Raw genomic sequence first — 17,178 nt, 5'->3', positions numbered from 1 at the left:
AAGTCAATTCTGGGTAGTTTGGGTGAGAGCCAGCTTTTGTAGCTTAGTTTAGTAGTCACTTGCTTTTTAAATGATTATACCAAAGGATGTTAACTGTAAAATGAGAGTTGTAAAATAGTACATTTCACAGGATCCCATTTTTTCATAATATTTTAAGCATACCAAGTAACTGGAGGAATATGCCCAACAGTTAACAGTGACCATCTCTGAGGAATGGGATTATAAAGCATTTTTTCTTTGTACTATTTGTGTATTTATAGTTTTATAATGACCACGTATTTAAAAAGTCAATTTAAAAAATTACACATCTTATCTAACACTAGTTACTACGCATGTCCATATACATGTGCAGGTGAACACCAACACCAAGTGATCGACAGCGTTTGCCTCTGAAGGGTATGCAGCTTGGGTGTTGATAGATGCTCAGGTGCTATAGTTGGCCCTCCCTGTCAGTGGTCCCGCATCCGTGGAGTGGAGTCAACCAACCATTGATCGCGCGGTACTGTAAGAGGTATTTGTTGACAAAAGTCCACATATAAGTGGACCTGTGCAGCTCAAACCTGTGTTCAAGGTCAACTGGAATATGTAGTCCTTGCGGCCAAAAAGTATAAAAAACTTCATTGCCCAACACTCCAATCCAACCCCTCCAGATGGAGAACAGACTGCCCAGGTGGGAAGGAGGGTAAAACCTTCATCAGGACACGGGCAGTATTGTCCTCATCCCTCCCTGACCCCAGGACCCAACCCAATACCCCGCCAGGTGATCCAAACACAAAGAGGAGCCAAGGGGCCTCATTGTAACACTCGGTTTTTATATAAATATCCGCATCATGTTACAGAATAAGCCCCACTGGGGAAAAAAAGTCAACGTTGTTATCGTTAAACCGACCCCTGCCTTCTAGGTTGGGCCCCAGCCTGGGGGCACCTGCTGCTTTGGGAAGGCTGGGGCTGCTGCCAAGAGGCTGCTGAAGCTGCCGCCTATGTGGCCCACCCCCAGGCCGACCCCCTTCTTTGGTGTGTGGTACATGGTGACCTTCTCTGGCCCCCTCCTCAGCCTGGGGCAGGGTTCTGGGGGACAGGGTTCTGGAGAGCAGGGCCCAGGAATCCTGGGGGCACTTGGAATAAGAGTGGGGGGTTGGGACCAAGCCACTAAGAGGTGGAGTATGAAGCTTAGAGGTTGCGCCTTTGGGGAGGCAGGGCACAGAGGTAACAGGAGCAGGTGGGGGGAACCCGGGCTGTCAGTCAAGCAGGACGCATCTGCCCTTCTTTCTGGCCTAGGTACCCAGGTCCTTTCCCCTGTTGGTCCCCCTCCTGCTGGTCCCCGTATTCCCAGGAATAACCCCTGGGTTCCTGCCTGTCCCCTCCCAGCTCTTCCCCCTTAATTCCCCCTCCCCCCACAGAGAGGCCAGAGGCTAGGAACACAGCACCAGTCTTAGGATTTAATTAACCAGGAAGGGGGATTATTCGGAGGGGCACCCCTGTAAAAATGTACAAAAGGTCTCGGGGGCTATGTGGAAGGGGAGATAAATATGTACACGGAACCCCCCTTCCTTTAGCCCCTCTTCCCCCAGCCCTGAGAGGGCATGAGGACTTGGGTGGTAGGTGACGAGGAGGGGGGCACTTTGGCCTCTGGCTTAGTGAGCCCTTGGGGAGGCGGGCCAAGGGCCTAGGGGCCCTCAGAAGGGGCAATGGTGCACCTCAGGAGATCATGAGACGTGACCTCTGAAATGACCCCCACTCTCAAATACACACACACACACACTCTCTCTCTCTCAGACACACACACAAACCTCTCTAGAGGCTTGTGACCTCTGCCCTCCCAGTGACCCCAAGGTCCAACTGATGCGTGATCTCATGGGGGTTGAGACTTCTGCTCCCAGATTCCATGACCTCAGAGGTGGCTGGTGAGGTCATGACCTCTGCCCTCCAGCCCTGGCTTGAAAACCTCAGCTCTAGGACCTTGTCAGAAGAAAGGGGGGATGGAGCTATGCCCCTGCCCCTCACCTTCCCTCACCTGTCAGCCCGGGCTGGGCCAGGGGCCCGAGGAGGGGAACTAGGCCGGGGGGCGGGCACAAGCGGAGGTGGTGCCCCCAAAAGGGCTCCTGGTGGGGTCTTGCTGAGAAGGTGAGGGGTTCCTGGGGCTGCAGTCGGTGGTGGCGGCGGAGCCAAGCGGCTGTAGAGCAGGGGATGGGCAGGCTCCAGACCATAGAGGCGGGCGGCGGCCACGGCCCCAGGTCCAGTTAGCTCCTCTCCCGCCTCGTAGAAGCGGGGCGGCCTAGCGAGGCGAGGGGGCCCAGCCAACCAGGTTGGCTCTAGGAAGCCAGCACAGCGCTCTGGAGGACTAGGGCCCAGAAATGGGGGTGGCCGGGGCCTCTCAAACAGCAGGTGAAGGCCTTGGGGCCCGGTGGTGGCGGCGGCGGCGGCGGCAGCGGCAGCGGCAGCGGCGGCGGCGGCAGCAGCGGCCTCTTCCTTCCGCTCCTCCTTTACCCGCACCGACTCCTTGGTGGGCCGGGCCCCTTCCTCGCCAGCCCGGGCCTTGGGAGTAGCAGGAGAAACTCGGAGCTGGGGCCGGGAAAAGGGGAGGTCCCTGGGGAGGTGAGGAGAGGATGAAGGAGCTTAGATGGATGGCGGGCGGCAGGCAGAGGGCTGGGCAGGTGGGGAGCGCGTGAAACCACACCTGTCCTTCTCCTCCTTGGTGAGAGAGGGCTCCCTCCGCTCTACCGGCCGCTCTTTGTCTGAGCCCGGGGTCCGGGCAGCCTCAGGGGGCCGGACCCAGGCAGGAAAGGCCAGAGGACTGCGATGCAGGCGGCCCCATGGGTCTGGGGGGGAGGCGAAGGCTGGTGGGGCCCCTGGACTTTCTTTCTGGGCAAAGACGGCGCCGGAGTCTAGACAGAGGACAGAGCAAAAGATGGTGGGAGCCAGGCGTGGCAGGGCCCACTCAGGCACCCTCCCGGCCCCCTGCCTGAGCACAGCAACCCACTGCCCTAGTCCCCACCCCAGCCCTCCCCATCCGCTCCAGCACTCACTGAATGTGGGGCTGCCCAGGCCTCCAAAGGCCCCGTTGGAGAGGGCAGCCAAGGAGGCGAAGCTTGTGGGACGCCCAAAGGGATCTGTGGGAGAAAAGCGGGGGACGGTCAGAGCACTGGGCAGCCGGCTCTGAACAGGCATCATGGACTGGCAAAGAGGCTGGTCAGCAAGCAGGCCTTGGAAAGGTACTGAGGTTTAATGTGCAATGTGTTGTTTAATGGCATAAGTTCCATGAGGGAGGCGGGATCATTCCCACTTAAGGAAGATCAAACAGGCTCAGAGAGGTGAAGTGACTTGCCCATCAGTGGTCATCTAACCAGCGAGCGGTATCCCTAATCCAGGCCTCTGACTCCAAGGTCAGGCTCTTACCCCACATTCCCCTATACCCGCCACCCAGGCCAGCTCAAGAGCCAGCCACTCGCCTGAGGAACCTCTGCTAGCTGCCTCCCACCTGTATGCAACTGAACCTTGACTTTGTGTGTATGTCACATGGCCAGTGAGAACACCTAACTTGCCAGCTGGGGAAATCTCACCATTGCCTCTTCTGGAACACCTTTCCCTGGGCCAGCCGGCTCAATTCCTCCTTGTTCATCCAAACTAGGATAAATCTCCCCAAGAAGCTGGCCGAGACCACTGGGAGCCAGGGACCATGCTGCACAGCCTTCCTCTACATGCCTCTTCCCCCTACCCCTGGCTATTGCAGACAGTGAGCTGGCGAGGACTCGTGATAACTCTGCCCTTTGTTATCCCATTTTACAGATTGTAAAATCAAGGCTCAGAGCAGGGAGAGTAACTTGCTCGAGGTCACGAAGCAAGCGGACCCTGGTCTACCCTCCATTCCAGCTGCCTATCAGGTTTAATTTCAATCCTCCGCTTAACACCTCCAAGAAGTCAGGGTCAAGGCCTGGGTTGCCCCAACATGCCCTTGGCTCTTACCAATGTGGGTGCTGGGACTCAGAAAGGGTCCGTGGGCCCCGGGAGCTGCCGTGAAAGGGTTGGCTGCAGCATGGACGGCACCTGGGGCAGAGAGGCGGATGAGGCTGAGTGTGTGCAAGGTGGGCCTCGGGCTACAGGTGGGCACCCTCAGGCCCAGAGAGGTCTGGCCAGACTCACCAGTCGCAGTGAAGAGGGAGGCGGCCGGGTGGGAGAGCTCCTGCCCAGGGGGCAGGGCCCCATAGGGCCCCGGAAGGCAGGGCAGGAGGTCGTTCCGAAAGTCAAGCTTGTGGGAGTCGCCCTGCATGGGACAGGGAAAGGGGCAGTGAGTGAGGAGGCAGGTGTGGTCCTGCTCTTGCTCTTCCACCCTGAGGCCCCCTCTGAGAGCTGGCTGGTGCCAAGGGAGGGCTAGGGTGGGCCTCAGCCTCTCTCCAAACCTTCTCTGACCACCTCCCAGTTAGCTAGAGAACCTAGTACTGACTGTGGAATTGCTCAGGCAGTGACCAGGGATAGGAGAGGACGTTTCTGGCCAAGATTCTGCCAAGCTCCACTGAAGGTAGACACCCAGACCTCAGGCAGGCCCGCTCTCCCCAGCCCTCCGGCCCCAGTACCTTCATCTTTTCCTGGTGTCTCAGGATCATGTAAGCCACGCGCACGTGCATGGCACACCACTTCCCTGGTTTCTGCCGCCCCAGAAGGATGACCAAAGGGAAAGGGAAGGAAAGAACGTTCACTCATCACCCACTCCAGACCTGGCCCTGGGCCCAGCATCGCCACACAACATCCCCACTGTCAACCCCCACAAGTGAGGGGTTAGGACTAGGTTCATTTCACAGCCTAGGAAACTTTTGAGGCTCAGAGAGAGAAACAGTCTTGCCCAAGGTCCCACTGCCTGCTATGTGTGAACCTTTGCAAGCCTTTTGTTTCCTGCTGTTCCATCTGGCTGCCTCCACGTCTTGGGCTTCTGGCTTATTCCCAAGCAAGACCCACCCATCAGACAAACACGCTGACGCCAGCCCCCAGCCTCATGCAGCCTGAGGTCCTCACCAAACTCACCCTCAAAGGTGGCCGGAAATGGTCAGGGATCTGGGAAGGGCAAAGCAGAGATTGGCGGCAGTTCAAACCCATTTACTGACCTGGGCACCTCATCTCCATAGTCCCCAGTACCCCGCCCACCAAAGCACCTCCCTAAGACCTTGTGTGGCGCCCGCAAACCTTTCCTTTTCCCCGTTTCTCCCACTCCAGGCATCTCCCTTCCAGCACCAAGTTATTGAACCTGGCCCCAAGGAGGTGCCCTGCCTAGAAGGCTGTAGAATGCGTTAGTGGGCAGCAGGTTTCTCAGAAAAGAGCTGCTCTCTGATTGACAGTTTCATGTATAATGAGGGTCTGCTTAAGATTTTTTTAGAAAAATATCTTTACAATGGTTAAAAGCAGCTGGAAAACCTCTGGTCTAGTCTCTTTAGCAACTATATCCTATGCTTTTCATGATGTTCCTAGAGCCCTGGGCTTTAAGACTGTTGCCCATGTCTTGTCACAAAGGGGCAGCTTATCTTTTCATTAAGGACAGAACTTCCTGGTATGATGTCATTTAAAAAAAAGAATGCTATGACTTAAAAAAAAAAACCCTGAAAACCCTTATAAAAACTACTGTCCTAGTAATCTTATTTCTGGGGCAACTTCACAAAATTCCTATCCCTCATGCCTGAGAAAGCATTCACCGACAGAAATTCCCTCTCCTCAGATTCTCAGGGATACCCCTGATCACATATTAAAGAGAGGGATCAGGGGGTCACTCTCAAGTCAGCACTGCTCTCCCTCAACAGATCTTGGACCTGCCTTGACCCCCCCTCACCTGTGTCCCCTTTTGGGGAAGCCCGCTCGGCACTGGCCCCAGTCGTGGTGGCAGCTCGGGGTTCGTGCTCTGAGAAAGGGGAGTGGAGGGATCAGTCAGAGGAGCTGATGCCAGGTATAAAAGGGGGCTAGAATCAAGCTTGGGGCTGGGACTGGGAGGGAGTACGGCTTTGAAAAAACCTGGATCCATAGGGTGAGGGCAGGAGGAGGGGCGTGCTTTGGGGGAATGAGAAGGTACATGGTTCCAGGGGTGCCTGGGTTTGTAAGGAGTGTGAGGTGGTGGTGGTGCTGGGTTGGGAGCTCACCTTGGGCTGGAAGGCCCCCTGCAGGGAGCCAAAGGAGACAGCCGGCGGGAGGCCCGGAGGGAGGCCGGGCACTGCGGGAGGGAAGGCCGTATACGGCTGTGGAGAGAAGGGACTAGTCCAACTGGGGGTGGAGGTGCAGCCCAGGGCTGGTCTGCTCATCGGTCCACTGGCCTCCACCCTAGACCCCCCACCCTCCCCCAGGGAGCTCTCCCAGGCTCAAGGCTCTTGCTTTGGAAGCTGAAGACTGGACCCCCACAGTCAGGGCCACACGCACTGATATATCCATGCCCACGCACCACACACACACACTCACATTATGCCGGAAAAGGCCTTCCATCTTTCCTGGATATTTCTCAAACTAGGGAAGAGAAGGGAAGAGTAAGCTGCCAGCCAGGAACCCAGGGCTTTCCCCTGGAAGCCACACCCTCCCTCCCAGGTCTCTGAGTCTCATCACTGGCCCAATGAGCTCACCATGTGGGGGCCGTGGGGTGGCAGCAGGCCCGGGGGGTAAGGGGTGAAGTGCTGGTGGGTGTGCTGGTGGGTGTGCTGGTGCTGGTGGTTGTGCTGGTGGAACTGGAAGGCCAGGGGCCGGGCCGAGCCCCCTGCCCCCACCACCTCGGGGCCACCCTGGGCATTCAGGTAGCGAGAGTTCAGGTCCTGGCCGATCAGGTCCTGCTCTGTGGGAGGGGAGGGGGAGAAGGCTTTAACATCTGTAGCCACCATGGCAGCCTCCTTGGGCCCGGGTGACTGGCCTTCCCTTCTGGCCGTGGGCCACTCCCTCCTCAAGCCCTGCTGCCTGCTAAGGTCCAGATGCCCCGAAGTCAAATGGGCCCAAGCCCAGGGCCATGGCCCCCCGCCCCCCGGCCAGGATCCCAAACTCACCAGAAAGGGCGTTAGCGGCTGAGGCCCCAGGGTGCCCTGGCACCTGCAGCAGGGGTGGGGGTGGGGGCAGGGTGGGGCCAGGGGAGAACAAGGAGGGGTGGTGGGGTGGTGGGGGGGGCCGAAGCCCAGGAGCGGGGAAGCTGTGGGTGGATAAAGGCAGGGGCAGTGAGGGCGTCGGGGGCCGGTGGGTGAGCTGCGCGGACGAGGAGGAGGCAGATGAGGAGGAAGAGGACGAAGAGGATGATGAGGGGGGAGGTTGAGCCACGGGAGGGGCCGGGGCCTTGGGGGGCGGCCGTGAAGAGCTGGGGAGAGAAGTGGGGAGATGAGTGAGGGGCTGGGAGGTGCCAGCTCTGACGGGAGGGGGTCAGAAGCCTGGGAGATACCTTGACCCTGGTTCTCCAACATGGAAGGTGGTAGAACCCGGCCCCCAGGACCCCTACCCCCCACCCAGGGAACCCATCCTCAGACGGAGGTACCTCCCACACCCAACAATCCCCCCTCCTCCTGTCTCCTTCTACACAGCTGCTTCTGATGCCTCTGGTCTTTCCCTTTTCTGACTCAATCACAGCACAAAACATATCATTCATTTTGACGCTTAATTACAACAGGCCACCTGGGTTCCCACCCGAAGACAGTGGAAGCAGCACTGCGCTGGCCTGGTGTAGGAGTCAGGAGGCCTGAATTCGAGGCCCATCTTACCATTAACACCCTGGGTGACCTTGAGCAAGTCACTGCCTCTCTCTGAGCCTTAGTTTTCTCAATAAGGGAAAAAATAATAATGATGATAACAATAACAACAAAAATTGCATTAATCATTGAAGTGTCATTAATTCTTATCCTTTAGTGAGCACTTACTGTATGCCAAGTGCTGTCATCTGCTTTATATGCTAATCCAAGTCTCCAACATTTCACATCACCTTCCCAACTGCTGCCGCATCCCTGGGACCCCTTGTACCTTTTACTTCTTTAAACTTAACTCAGTTTCTTTTCCACTTGGCCTCACGAAAGAGCAATGTGTAAAATTAAGGGGCTGAGATACTACTTGTATTTTTTTTAAAAACACATCAAAACTGAAAAAATTTTACTCACGTACCATCTAAAATTCTCTCACACACCACTAACAAAAGTGTGTACACACTTTGGGAAACACTGCATTAACTCATAATTAATCCTCCCGACCGCTTTACAATGAAGGTACTATTATTATTTCATTTTACAGAAAGAAAAAATTGAGGCTCAGAGAGGTTAAGTGACTTGTCAAAAATCACACAGCCATTAAGTGGCAGAGTAAGAATTTGAATCCAGGTCTGAATAACACCAAAGTCAGCACTCTTAGTCATCATGTCAGCATTTCCCAAAGTATGTTCCAAACAACACTATTCCTAAGAGATGTGCCTTACAAAAAAAAAAAAACCTTGGGAAATAAAATTGGGAAACGGCATAAACTGAATTCCTCTGCAAGTCAAGGTATAAAGGATTTTGAGAAGTCCTGTAGTAATCTCTTTAAATTTGTCCCACAGTATCTCTCAAACTTTTTAGCCCAAAATCCCTTTTCAAGTGATATCCCACAGGAACCAACCCATGTCCCCAGACACAGAATGCAGGGGTTGGCACCAAAATGACCAGGCATTTCCAGACCTGGCCAGACCTCCCAATCACTCACCTGCCAGTGCTGAGGTCCAGGCTGCTGCCATAGGGGGAAGTGCGGAGGCCAAAAGGCGAAACCCGAAGCTGCAGCTGGGGCTGGGGTGGGGGTGGCAGACTGGGGGCGGCCGGCAGGGGTGCAGGGGGTGAGACAGGAGGCCGAGGGGCCGGTGGAGGCGGTGGTTCCTTCGGGGGGAAAGGCACTAGCAGCGGGTCGGGCCCTGGGGGCTGTTCCTGGCTCCGCTCCAGGCCCGACACTTTAGGGACTACGGAGAGTTTTGCTTCACAGTTCCCATTGAAGGCGCCGTGGGGGCCCGAGGCTGTGAGGGCAGGACGGCAGACATACTCAGTTAAGGACCATGCTTACCCAATTTCCCTCCCTTGTCTCCAACCCCAGCCCTTGGGACCAACCTTTGCTGGTTGAGACAGTAAAGGACGGGTCGAGGTCATCATCGGAGACCTGAGGAAGAAGGATAGGGACACAGGTTCTGGTCAGGTCAGGCCTTCACCCAGGAAGGCCAACAGCCTCTGCAGTTGGCTAGGCACTGGTAGTGGTGACAAGTCTATTCCATCAGCTTAGCTGAAATCCACTGAAGACTGTGGGCTCTAGGAGGCCCAATGCTCGGGGAAAAGAGTAGAGCAACTAAGCCTGTGCATCTGATAGGCCAGGAAGACTGAACTGAGGCAGTACAGAAGTAACAGAGAAACAGACAAATCAAGGCAAAAATGTCAGATATCACTAACTGCTGGCACAGACTGTCTACCTATAGATCTATTTGGTCCATAAATGTCACCAAAAGTTTTAAACTAACTGCAAATACTTAGAAATCTGGAGATTCTTCATAAAAACTCAGATTCAGGTTTTCTTGACAATAGGCTCCCTGCCTCCCACTAGTGCCCTGCTCAGACGGACAAGGACTATTTGCTCCACTACAGAAGTCCCTGTCCAGTCAACTTTTTAAACCACAGCCAGACACACATCAGGGAACACACATTTAGTTAGTGACAGAAGAGCATCAACTGCTAGAACACACTTTCAAAGCTAGCACATCAGCCCTAAAAACAAAGTGAAACGCACCTTCATAGCATATGTTCTTACATTGTGTACAACAGTTCAGTGTCCTCACTGCTACGACTATTGTCTACAGACTCTAATCTACAGGAGCAGACTAATAACCAGCAGGAAGAACCAACTGGGTTCCAGAGCCACCCTGGATTTCCGTGGAGAACCACTGGTATCTCCAAGCGCTTTGGAAAGGATAGAACAGGAAGGCATAGGCCTTTGACTCTTTGGTCAGTTGGCTCCCATTACCAAATAAAACTTGTCATTTACTTTCTCAATCCCCCCCACCCCCCAACCTGCCCACTTGCCCCACGCATCCTCCCCAAACATCTATTTCTGGCTCGACTTAACTCACTTTCCCCACTTAAGGGAAGGCTCTGTCTGCTGTACAAGGAGACCTTTAAGGCACAGTTCATGAGCTGTAATACTGCCCACCCAACAAGCTCTAGCCCCACTCACCCTCTCGTCCAGATCACTTTCTGCATCACACTGGGGAGAAGGAAAGACAGGGGTGTCACAACAGGGAAGAGAAGGGGGGCCCAAGGTCAAGGGGTGTTTCAGACAGGGAATGAACAGGGAGGGGCCCGTACAGGTGGAGAGCACTTACTATGTATCCAGCTTCCAGAGAATGACGGGAGGAGGCCTGAGAAAGACCAGAGTCCAGAGGTAAGGGAGGCTGGCTGGCGAGGCCTTTGGATAAAGTCTAAGCTCCCTGGCAAGGCACTGAAGGCCCCTCACGACCTGTTCTCAGTCTTCTATTCCCCACCCAGTTCCCAATGCTCTGGCAACTTTTCAAATCTACCAGATTCTCACATCTCTGCGCTTTTGCCCAAAACAACTTAGCCCTATTTCTCTTCTCAGCAAACTTATGACGATCCTTCAAGGCCTGACTAAGACATCCCAGGGGGCTTTCCCTAACCACAACCCTCCTCCCATCCCCCAGGCAGAATGAGTGGCTTCCTCATGTGGGTTTCTGCAGCATCTCTTCCAGATCTCTACCTTCTGGTGCCTCTCAAGTTTTGGTCTAGGTGTTTGCTCAGATTATTTCTTTCCTACTAGACTGACACTGACTTGAAAAGGAGTGCAGAGACCACATCTAATTTACAATTCAACAACATCCTTTCGATACATCTCTGAATTATTAATATGTTCGAGGCAGACCCAGTATCAGCCAAAAGCAGGCAAGTCTCACTGTGAACATGTCTTTATCAGTCCGGGATGGGGCAGTGGGAGCTCAAATATGCTCTGCCTTTCTCTTTGCCCTAAGAGACTGGGGTCACTTCACCATGGGTAGCAGCACTACTGACGGAAAATGGGTCCATATGAAGAACACTCGGCTCAGAGTTTCAGAGGACAGGGATCTGGGACAAGCTCACCTCTTTCCTTCTCCTCTTATTGGGCCATTTTCGGGCCCGATCCCCAGAGGGCCGGCCAGGCTCTCGATCAGAGCTGTCCCCTGGTTCCCCAGTTGCCCCACTGGAGCCACCCCTCTTCCGTTTCCCAGAATGCTTCAGCCGATGCTCCAGTCGCTCTGGGGGCTGAAGAGACGCATCCTTCTGTGGAGGAGGAGGTGGGACTAAACTACATGGTGGAGAAAGGAAAGCTCCCCCACCTCTCTGGGGTGACCAAGCTACCAAAGTGGCTCTCGGCCCGGTAACCTGGTTGGTCCCCGGAGACTAGCTCTACCTCCTCCCACCCCAGGGTGGGGCAGAGGCCTGGCCAGAGGAGCCGGTTGCTCTGGTTTGGGGTGCCAGCATTCCCCCCTCAACTCCACCCACTCCAGACACCGTACCCTCCTCTCTGGCCCTCTGAAGCCCCCCAAAGGTCCCCGGCCCCAACAGGCCCCACCTGCAAGGCCTCGAGGCTGGCGAAGCTGGCGATGGCGAAACCATCGATCAAGTCCTCCTCCTCTTCTTCCTCCTCCTCAGGCTCTTCCTCGGCCTCCCCATCGTCTGCGCCCCCCTCCTCCTCCTCCTCCTCTTCCTCCCCGCGGCTGCCCGAGCCAGCAGGCCGCTTCCGAGCTCGGGGTCGCGGGGGCCGAGGCCTGGGACGCGGCCGCCGCCGTCTCGGGCCTCCGGGCCGCTCTCCAGACGAAGCTGACGACCACGGCCTGGCCGGCGGCGGCGGCGACGACGAGGACGAGGAGCCGCGCGGGGCGGCCAACAGGGCCCGGGGCGCGTCGCCGCCGGGACCTCGGCGGCGCCGCTGCTCCCGGTCTCGGTCTCGGCGCGAGCAGCGCCGCCGCCGCCGCTCCCCCTCAGCGGCCCAGCCCGGGCCAGGAGCCGCGGCCGCTGCCGTCTCCATAGCGACCGCCCTCAGCGCCGCATCCGGAGGCGGCGGGCCCCGGAGCGGCCTGTCCGCAGGCCCGGGGTCGCAGGCGCGGCGCTGGCGGCTGCACAGGGACGAGAGGGCCACGGCTTTCCCTTTAAAGCAGGATCTGCTCGCCCCGAGCGTGCCCCAAGGCCAAGGCCCAGGGAGCCGGCGCCGCCCCCGGGGCGACAAGCCCGAGAGCCCCCCCTGTGGGGCCGGCGGGGCCGAGACAGCGAAAACGGGGCGGCCGTCCCTTTAAGGCAAGGCCTCAAGTTGTCCAGTCCCTGACTCCTTTAAGACGACCCGACGGTGTCCGACCGGCCTAGTTCGGTGGCCGCCCCCTACCAGGGGTCGAGACAAGTCTCCCCGAGGAAGAGGAAGGGCCACCCCTTTAAAAGGGGCCGAGAGCTCGCCCCGAAACGTCGACCTCCCCTTTAAAAGTGCCTCAAGTCCTCCGGCTAAAAGAGGCCACCCCTTTAAGGAGTCCCGGGTTCTCCAAACAGCAGGCCGCCCCTTTAAGGGCTCGGGAGTTAGTTTCTAGTCCTCCAAAAACGGCCACTTCCCCTTTAAGTTGAATTTAAAGGACTTCTAGCTTTGAGAAGTGGCGATGAGAATCCCCTGCTCGCTCCAATTCTCCCAACAGCACAGTTCTCAATTTGTCAGCGTCTGTTCGGCGGCTTCCCCTTTAAAGGCTGGCGTTGTAGTCCGCCGAGATCGGTGGCCACCCCTTTAAGGAGATTTAAAGGGGCCTCTTCCAGGCCCAGCTCTTCCAGCCTCCGCCTCCGGTCGCCATGAAAGGCGCGAGGTGGGGGGCGGGGCCGAGGGGCCAGCCCTCCAAAGCCCCGGATGTGAGGCAACGGTGACGGGTAGAGCTTGTCTGTCTGCCGACATAAAAGTCTCTTCCTTCTTTCCTCCGTCTCTGTCTGACGTTCTCCTTAAAGAATCCGGAACGGCTGCTGAGCAGCTTGGGAGCTCCAGCTCACCCTCCTGTCGTCTCCTTTGGAGTCTTGGGCCTCTTCTCCGCCAGGACTTCCCTGCCCCTCCTCCCTCTTCCTCCTCAGCCTACGCCTCCTTCCTCTCTCTGTCTCCTCCCACTTTCCGCCCCCTTCCTCTCACCCCTCTACAGGCTTAGCCGTTGATAGGCTGAGACATGTACGTCAAGCCGAAGGGGCGGAGTCAAACGCGGGAGGGAGGGAGTGAGTAATATGTAACCGCCCTCAAATCTTGGATTTGGTATACGTCAGATTAGCTCCGCCCCTCATCAAGTCTTGTGACTCAACTGGTTAGAAGTAGGTGCTTGGGGCGGTCCTCCAGATGATCCTGCCTCTTCCTGCTCTTCGTTTATTGGCTACTCTCCTGACGGCGTCTAGCGGAGGATCTGGATCTAGAGTGCGAGTCGTTGGGGACAGTTGGCCGCTGGGTGGCGCGCGGCCGCGGAAGGACACTGTCCACTGCCAGTTATGTGTTCTCTCCCTTTCTGCCACTTGGCTTAGTCCACAGGCTGTCTGGCTTCTCGCGCACGCGCGTGATGCTACAACCATCACGCTGGCAGCTCAGCGGGATCCCCCGCCGTGCCGGGTGGTTAGAGCACGCGGCTTGAGAGCGCCAGTCGAGCGTAAAGGAAGCTTTCCAGTTATTGCTCGGTGCAGGAGGAGTGCTGGCCTAAGGTCTGCGTGCTAACAAGAAAAAGTTGGCATTGTGTGCCGGACACTTTCTCATATATGAACTTATTTGACAGAAGTCTCTTAGGAAGGTACTACCATCAGCCCCATTTTACAGGAGAGGGGAATTGATACACTTTCAGTTTCCTAAGCAGAATTTACTCAGGAAGCTTAGCTCCAGTCTGTGCTCCTGGCCACTATTCTACCTTTAAGTTATGAAAGTTGTAGTGTGACACTTGTGTTCTCTGGTTGCCTGGGTTTCCTTTTTAATGTGGACATTACACTGACAGTTTGCTTTCTCATGGATAAAATGGATGTAATTCTCATAGGGCTATTTGTAGGTCAAGTACCTGTGACAGGTTGTTGTAGGTGCTTACTTATAGCTAATTATTATTAGTTCTTGAATCCAACAACAGATTCTTGGCCTGTGTGTTAGAAGGAACTCAGGGCTATCTAGAACAGGGCTTTAGTCCACTCTAGGACTTTCAGCCTCTTCCTTTTTTTTTTTTTTTTGCTGTGCCACACAGTGTGCAGGCTCTTAGTCCTCCAACCAGGAATGGAACCTGCAGCCCCTGCAGTGGAAACGTAGAATGCTAACCCCTAGACCACCAGGGCTTCCCCTCAGTCCCTGACCAGGGTCCAGTATCACAGTATCTTCTGGAGCAGATTCAGAAGTATCCCTCTGCATAGGAAAATTCTCAACCCAAGAAGGTATCGCCAATGACCATTCCTCTACTCCGTTCCCTATATCCCACTTCATGGTCTTTCCTGGTACCACCCTCATTTCCCAGTTTTACAGGCCAAAGTAGAAACATCAGCCAGGACTGGCAGTGAATCTCAAACTCTGCTAGAGACATACAGAAGAATCAGAAACATATCGAAAACTTTACTAGAAATATAGAGAAAAAATTATAACTGCCTCAGAGACTTCCCCCCACCCCCTCAAGATGCACGGACAGACAAACAAATGGAGCTTTTAAGTCCGAGGGGGCCGATCTTGATCCCCTTCCTCCTCCTCCTCCAGGAGTGAAGCGTCCAGCTCCTGGAGTCGCTGCTGCAGCAGGGGTTCTACATCTGGGCTGGGGCCCAGATTGGGAGGAAGGGTCCTGCCAGCTGCAGCCCGGGCCCCGCGAGATGGCCGCCGGGATCGAGGAAGACTGCTGTCCCGAAATTCTACAGTCCGCCGGAGCTTCCTTGAGCTGGTGAAAATCAGAGTCCCATTGCGCTCCCGGGGTTCCTCAAAGATGGTCTCAAAGGTCCTGGACCAGGCAGGGAGGAGTCCAGGTTACCAGCATGCCCCCTGATTCCAGTTTTCCCTCTGTCACCCCTAAGCCTTCAAAGTTTCTCACCTCCTGGTTGTGGGTGACTGGTAATTCTTGTTGGTGTAAATTTCTTCCAAGCTGAACTCTTTCTTGTTCAACCTACGAGCCAAGAGCAGAGGTCATTGAGAAACCTGGGGCCAGTGGCCCTAGAGAAGGGATAAGTAAGGCCTGGTCTATATTTCAGTTTCTAGGATCTGCCAGGAGCCGGGAGTGCTGCCTGAGGCAGACAGATGGTTCTACATGCAAACCACATCCAGAACTAATGAACTCCTCCAAGCTTGACCGAGAGGAAGGAGAGCCACACTCAGGGGACCTGAGCCTACACCTGCTTCAGATCCATGCACGACAAGCTTCTCACCTGACTGGCCGAGGCAGCCCCATTGGTGTGAGGTTTATTTGAGAACGGGCCGGTGTCCTGCGTATTCTGAATCGAGAAACTTTCCCAATGGTCTGCAGAGATGGGGCAGAGGGTAAAAAGTGCAGCGTGGACTCAGGCTCCCGCTTGTCTCCTCCCCGTTCACCTGTACCCCTACCTTGGTCTCAGAGTCTGAAAGCACCTGGTCTTCTGGGGCCCTTGGCTCCTTTCTCTTGGTTGAGCTCAACCTGTAGAGAAGGTCAAGGCTCAGAGCCATTGAGCCTTGGCAGCTGCTAGGCTCATTCCCAGCTGCCTCCCCCTCTCCTGCCCACTGGATACTAGGGTAGGAGGCTGTGCCCCCTCCTGTGGCCAGAGCTTTAAGGAGGGTTTATCAAGAGCACTACCTGGGTTCTGCAGGTTCAGAGAAGGAAGAGGTGGATGCAGTAGACGAGCAAGATGTGACGAGGGGAGGAGAGCCTCCCACTCCTCCAAGAGGGAAGACCTCTTTCCGGAGACAGGGCCGAGGGGGTGGTGGGGCTTTGGCCATCTCTCCACCACCCACCGTGTGCCGCCGAGGCCGTGGCCGGCTTGAGGGGGCCGGAACAGGGGGCCAGCTGCAGGGATCTGGGCCAGGAGGCCCCAGGTCAGGGCAGGAGTGGCTTCGGCCCAGAGAGGGCTTAGTGAGAGATGCTGGGGGGTTCTGGTCTTGGGTCCGCCATTGGCGGATAGGGGGCCGGGGACTGATTGCCACAGTGCCCTCAGAAGCCCCAGACTGCCCGGCCTCTGAGATGGCAATCTTCAACTCCAACTTCATGGGGGATGATGGGGGTGGGGGTCGCGGGGCTTTGTTGGGTGTGAGGAAGATGTCAGCAAAGCTCTCCAGCTTGGAGCGGACGGAATGGAAGAGGGGGGCCAAGCCCCAGGGACTGAGGCGGGGGCGTAAAAGGCTGGACGGCGGTGGGGTCGATGGGGGCTCCAGAACAGGATCTGGGGCTGAGGAAAGGAGAGGGTCAGGTGCATATTCCTTAGCTGCAGGTGTCTAAGCCCCACTTCAGGAGCCTTAGTCCCTCCCCCAAACACTAACCTTTGCCCACTGAGGAATAAGCCCAGCCCTAAAATACCAAGCCTTAAATTCAGTAGTTAAGCTTCAGTCTCTGAACTCTAAACTCCATCTTCACATACCAAGCTCCGCCCTGAGAAGGGGTTAAGCCCCATCCCCACCTCTGCACCTGACACTTCTAAGCTCAGCTAGAATTTTCCAGAACCTTCCTTCTCATCCATCTGAATCCTTACCTGGTGGTGGGCTCGCCAGAGGGTTTGCAGACAGGGCAGATGGATGGGATGGGGCTGGCAGGTCCCTGGACGGAGGCTTTGGCTGGTGAACCATCACCTTGGGCTCAGCTCTGGGGTGAAGAGGCAAGTTAAAGGCAGAGGAACCTTTCAGATTCAGATCCCACCTAAGCCAGGACCTCCCCTGTCCCTTAATGCTTCTGAAGGTGCTACAAGGAAGCACTGGACATGTAAAGTCTGATGCCCCTAGCTTTGGCTGCCTGGATAAGAGCTGCCACCTACACGTCTTCATAATCCCTTCCCAACCCTCTCACCTTCTCGCTGGGACGATGAAGTTGGGAGCCTCATCAGCAAAGCCCTGGATATAAACAGGGGGTGTTCATGGGGAGGCAGGGAAGCCCCCTGTGGCCTCCGTAGCTCCCCTATCCCCACTCTGTCAGTCTCCAGATGCCTGCCTGGGTTCACGCTAAAGACTTTTTCATATAGGTCTTTGCTCAGGCAGTGTCTTCCAATCTAAAATGCCATCCTCCTCGCT

At 55.9% G+C, this 17,178-nt stretch overlaps 2 protein-coding genes across 5 annotated transcripts in view; both read right to left on the bottom strand.

The window, feature by feature from the left end:
• Window positions 1-791: 791 nt before the first annotated feature.
• FBRS (fibrosin) lies at window positions 792-13,072 on the bottom strand. Its single transcript, XM_069570898.1, has 18 exons — window positions 11,554-13,072; window positions 11,082-11,261; window positions 10,313-10,348; window positions 10,165-10,194; window positions 9,054-9,102; window positions 8,662-8,962; window positions 6,999-7,300; window positions 6,588-6,793; window positions 6,430-6,474; window positions 6,117-6,212; window positions 5,813-5,881; window positions 5,017-5,046; window positions 4,572-4,643; window positions 4,141-4,261; window positions 3,964-4,044; window positions 3,027-3,110; window positions 2,678-2,885; window positions 792-2,587 (listed from the first exon to the last, which is right to left on the bottom strand). Exons 1-18 carry the CDS (start codon window positions 12,007-12,009, stop codon window positions 2,011-2,013), a joined length of 2,943 nt encoding a protein of 980 aa, XP_069426999.1. The 5' UTR covers window positions 12,010-13,072; the 3' UTR covers window positions 792-2,010.
• Window positions 13,073-14,542: 1,470 nt separating this feature from the next.
• PRR14 (proline rich 14) overlaps window positions 14,543-17,178 on the bottom strand; it is a 39,948-nt gene continuing 37,312 nt past the window's right edge. For all 4 annotated transcript variants that reach the window (XM_069570901.1, XM_069570899.1, XM_069570900.1 and 1 more), the window contains 7 exons: window positions 16,958-17,001; window positions 16,647-16,756; window positions 15,758-16,346; window positions 15,532-15,601; window positions 15,357-15,448; window positions 15,026-15,097; window positions 14,543-14,935 (listed from right to left, as the gene is read on the bottom strand). In XM_069570901.1, coding sequence (XP_069427002.1) covers window positions 14,653-14,935; window positions 15,026-15,097; window positions 15,357-15,448; window positions 15,532-15,601; window positions 15,758-16,346; window positions 16,647-16,756; window positions 16,958-17,001 — 1,260 coding nt within the window. In that variant the 3' untranslated portion in view covers window positions 14,543-14,652. The remainder of the gene's footprint in view (window positions 14,936-15,025; window positions 15,098-15,356; window positions 15,449-15,531; window positions 15,602-15,757; window positions 16,347-16,646; window positions 16,757-16,957; window positions 17,002-17,178) is intronic.

Source organism: Ovis canadensis, chromosome 24 (assembly GCF_042477335.2).
Source record: "Ovis canadensis isolate MfBH-ARS-UI-01 breed Bighorn chromosome 24, ARS-UI_OviCan_v2, whole genome shotgun sequence".
In the NCBI taxonomy this organism is placed as follows: Eukaryota; Metazoa; Chordata; class Mammalia; order Artiodactyla; family Bovidae; genus Ovis; species Ovis canadensis.
The sequence above is the reverse complement of the archived record's forward strand: the minus strand, read 5'-3'. Positions and strand labels throughout refer to the sequence as shown.

Coding starts and splice junctions, on each gene's coding strand:
- FBRS (XM_069570898.1), bottom strand. CDS start 12,009: ATGGAGACGGCAGCGGCCGCGGCTCCTGGCCCGGGCTGGGCCGCTGAG. Junction 4,045..4,140: donor CTCCCTCTTCACTGCGACTG/GTGAGTCTGGCC, acceptor TCTCTGCCCCAG/GTGCCGTCCATGCTGCAGCC. Junction 2,588..2,677: donor ACCAAGGAGGAGAAGGACAG/GTGTGGTTTCAC, acceptor TCACCTCCCCAG/GGACCTCCCCTTTTCCCGGC.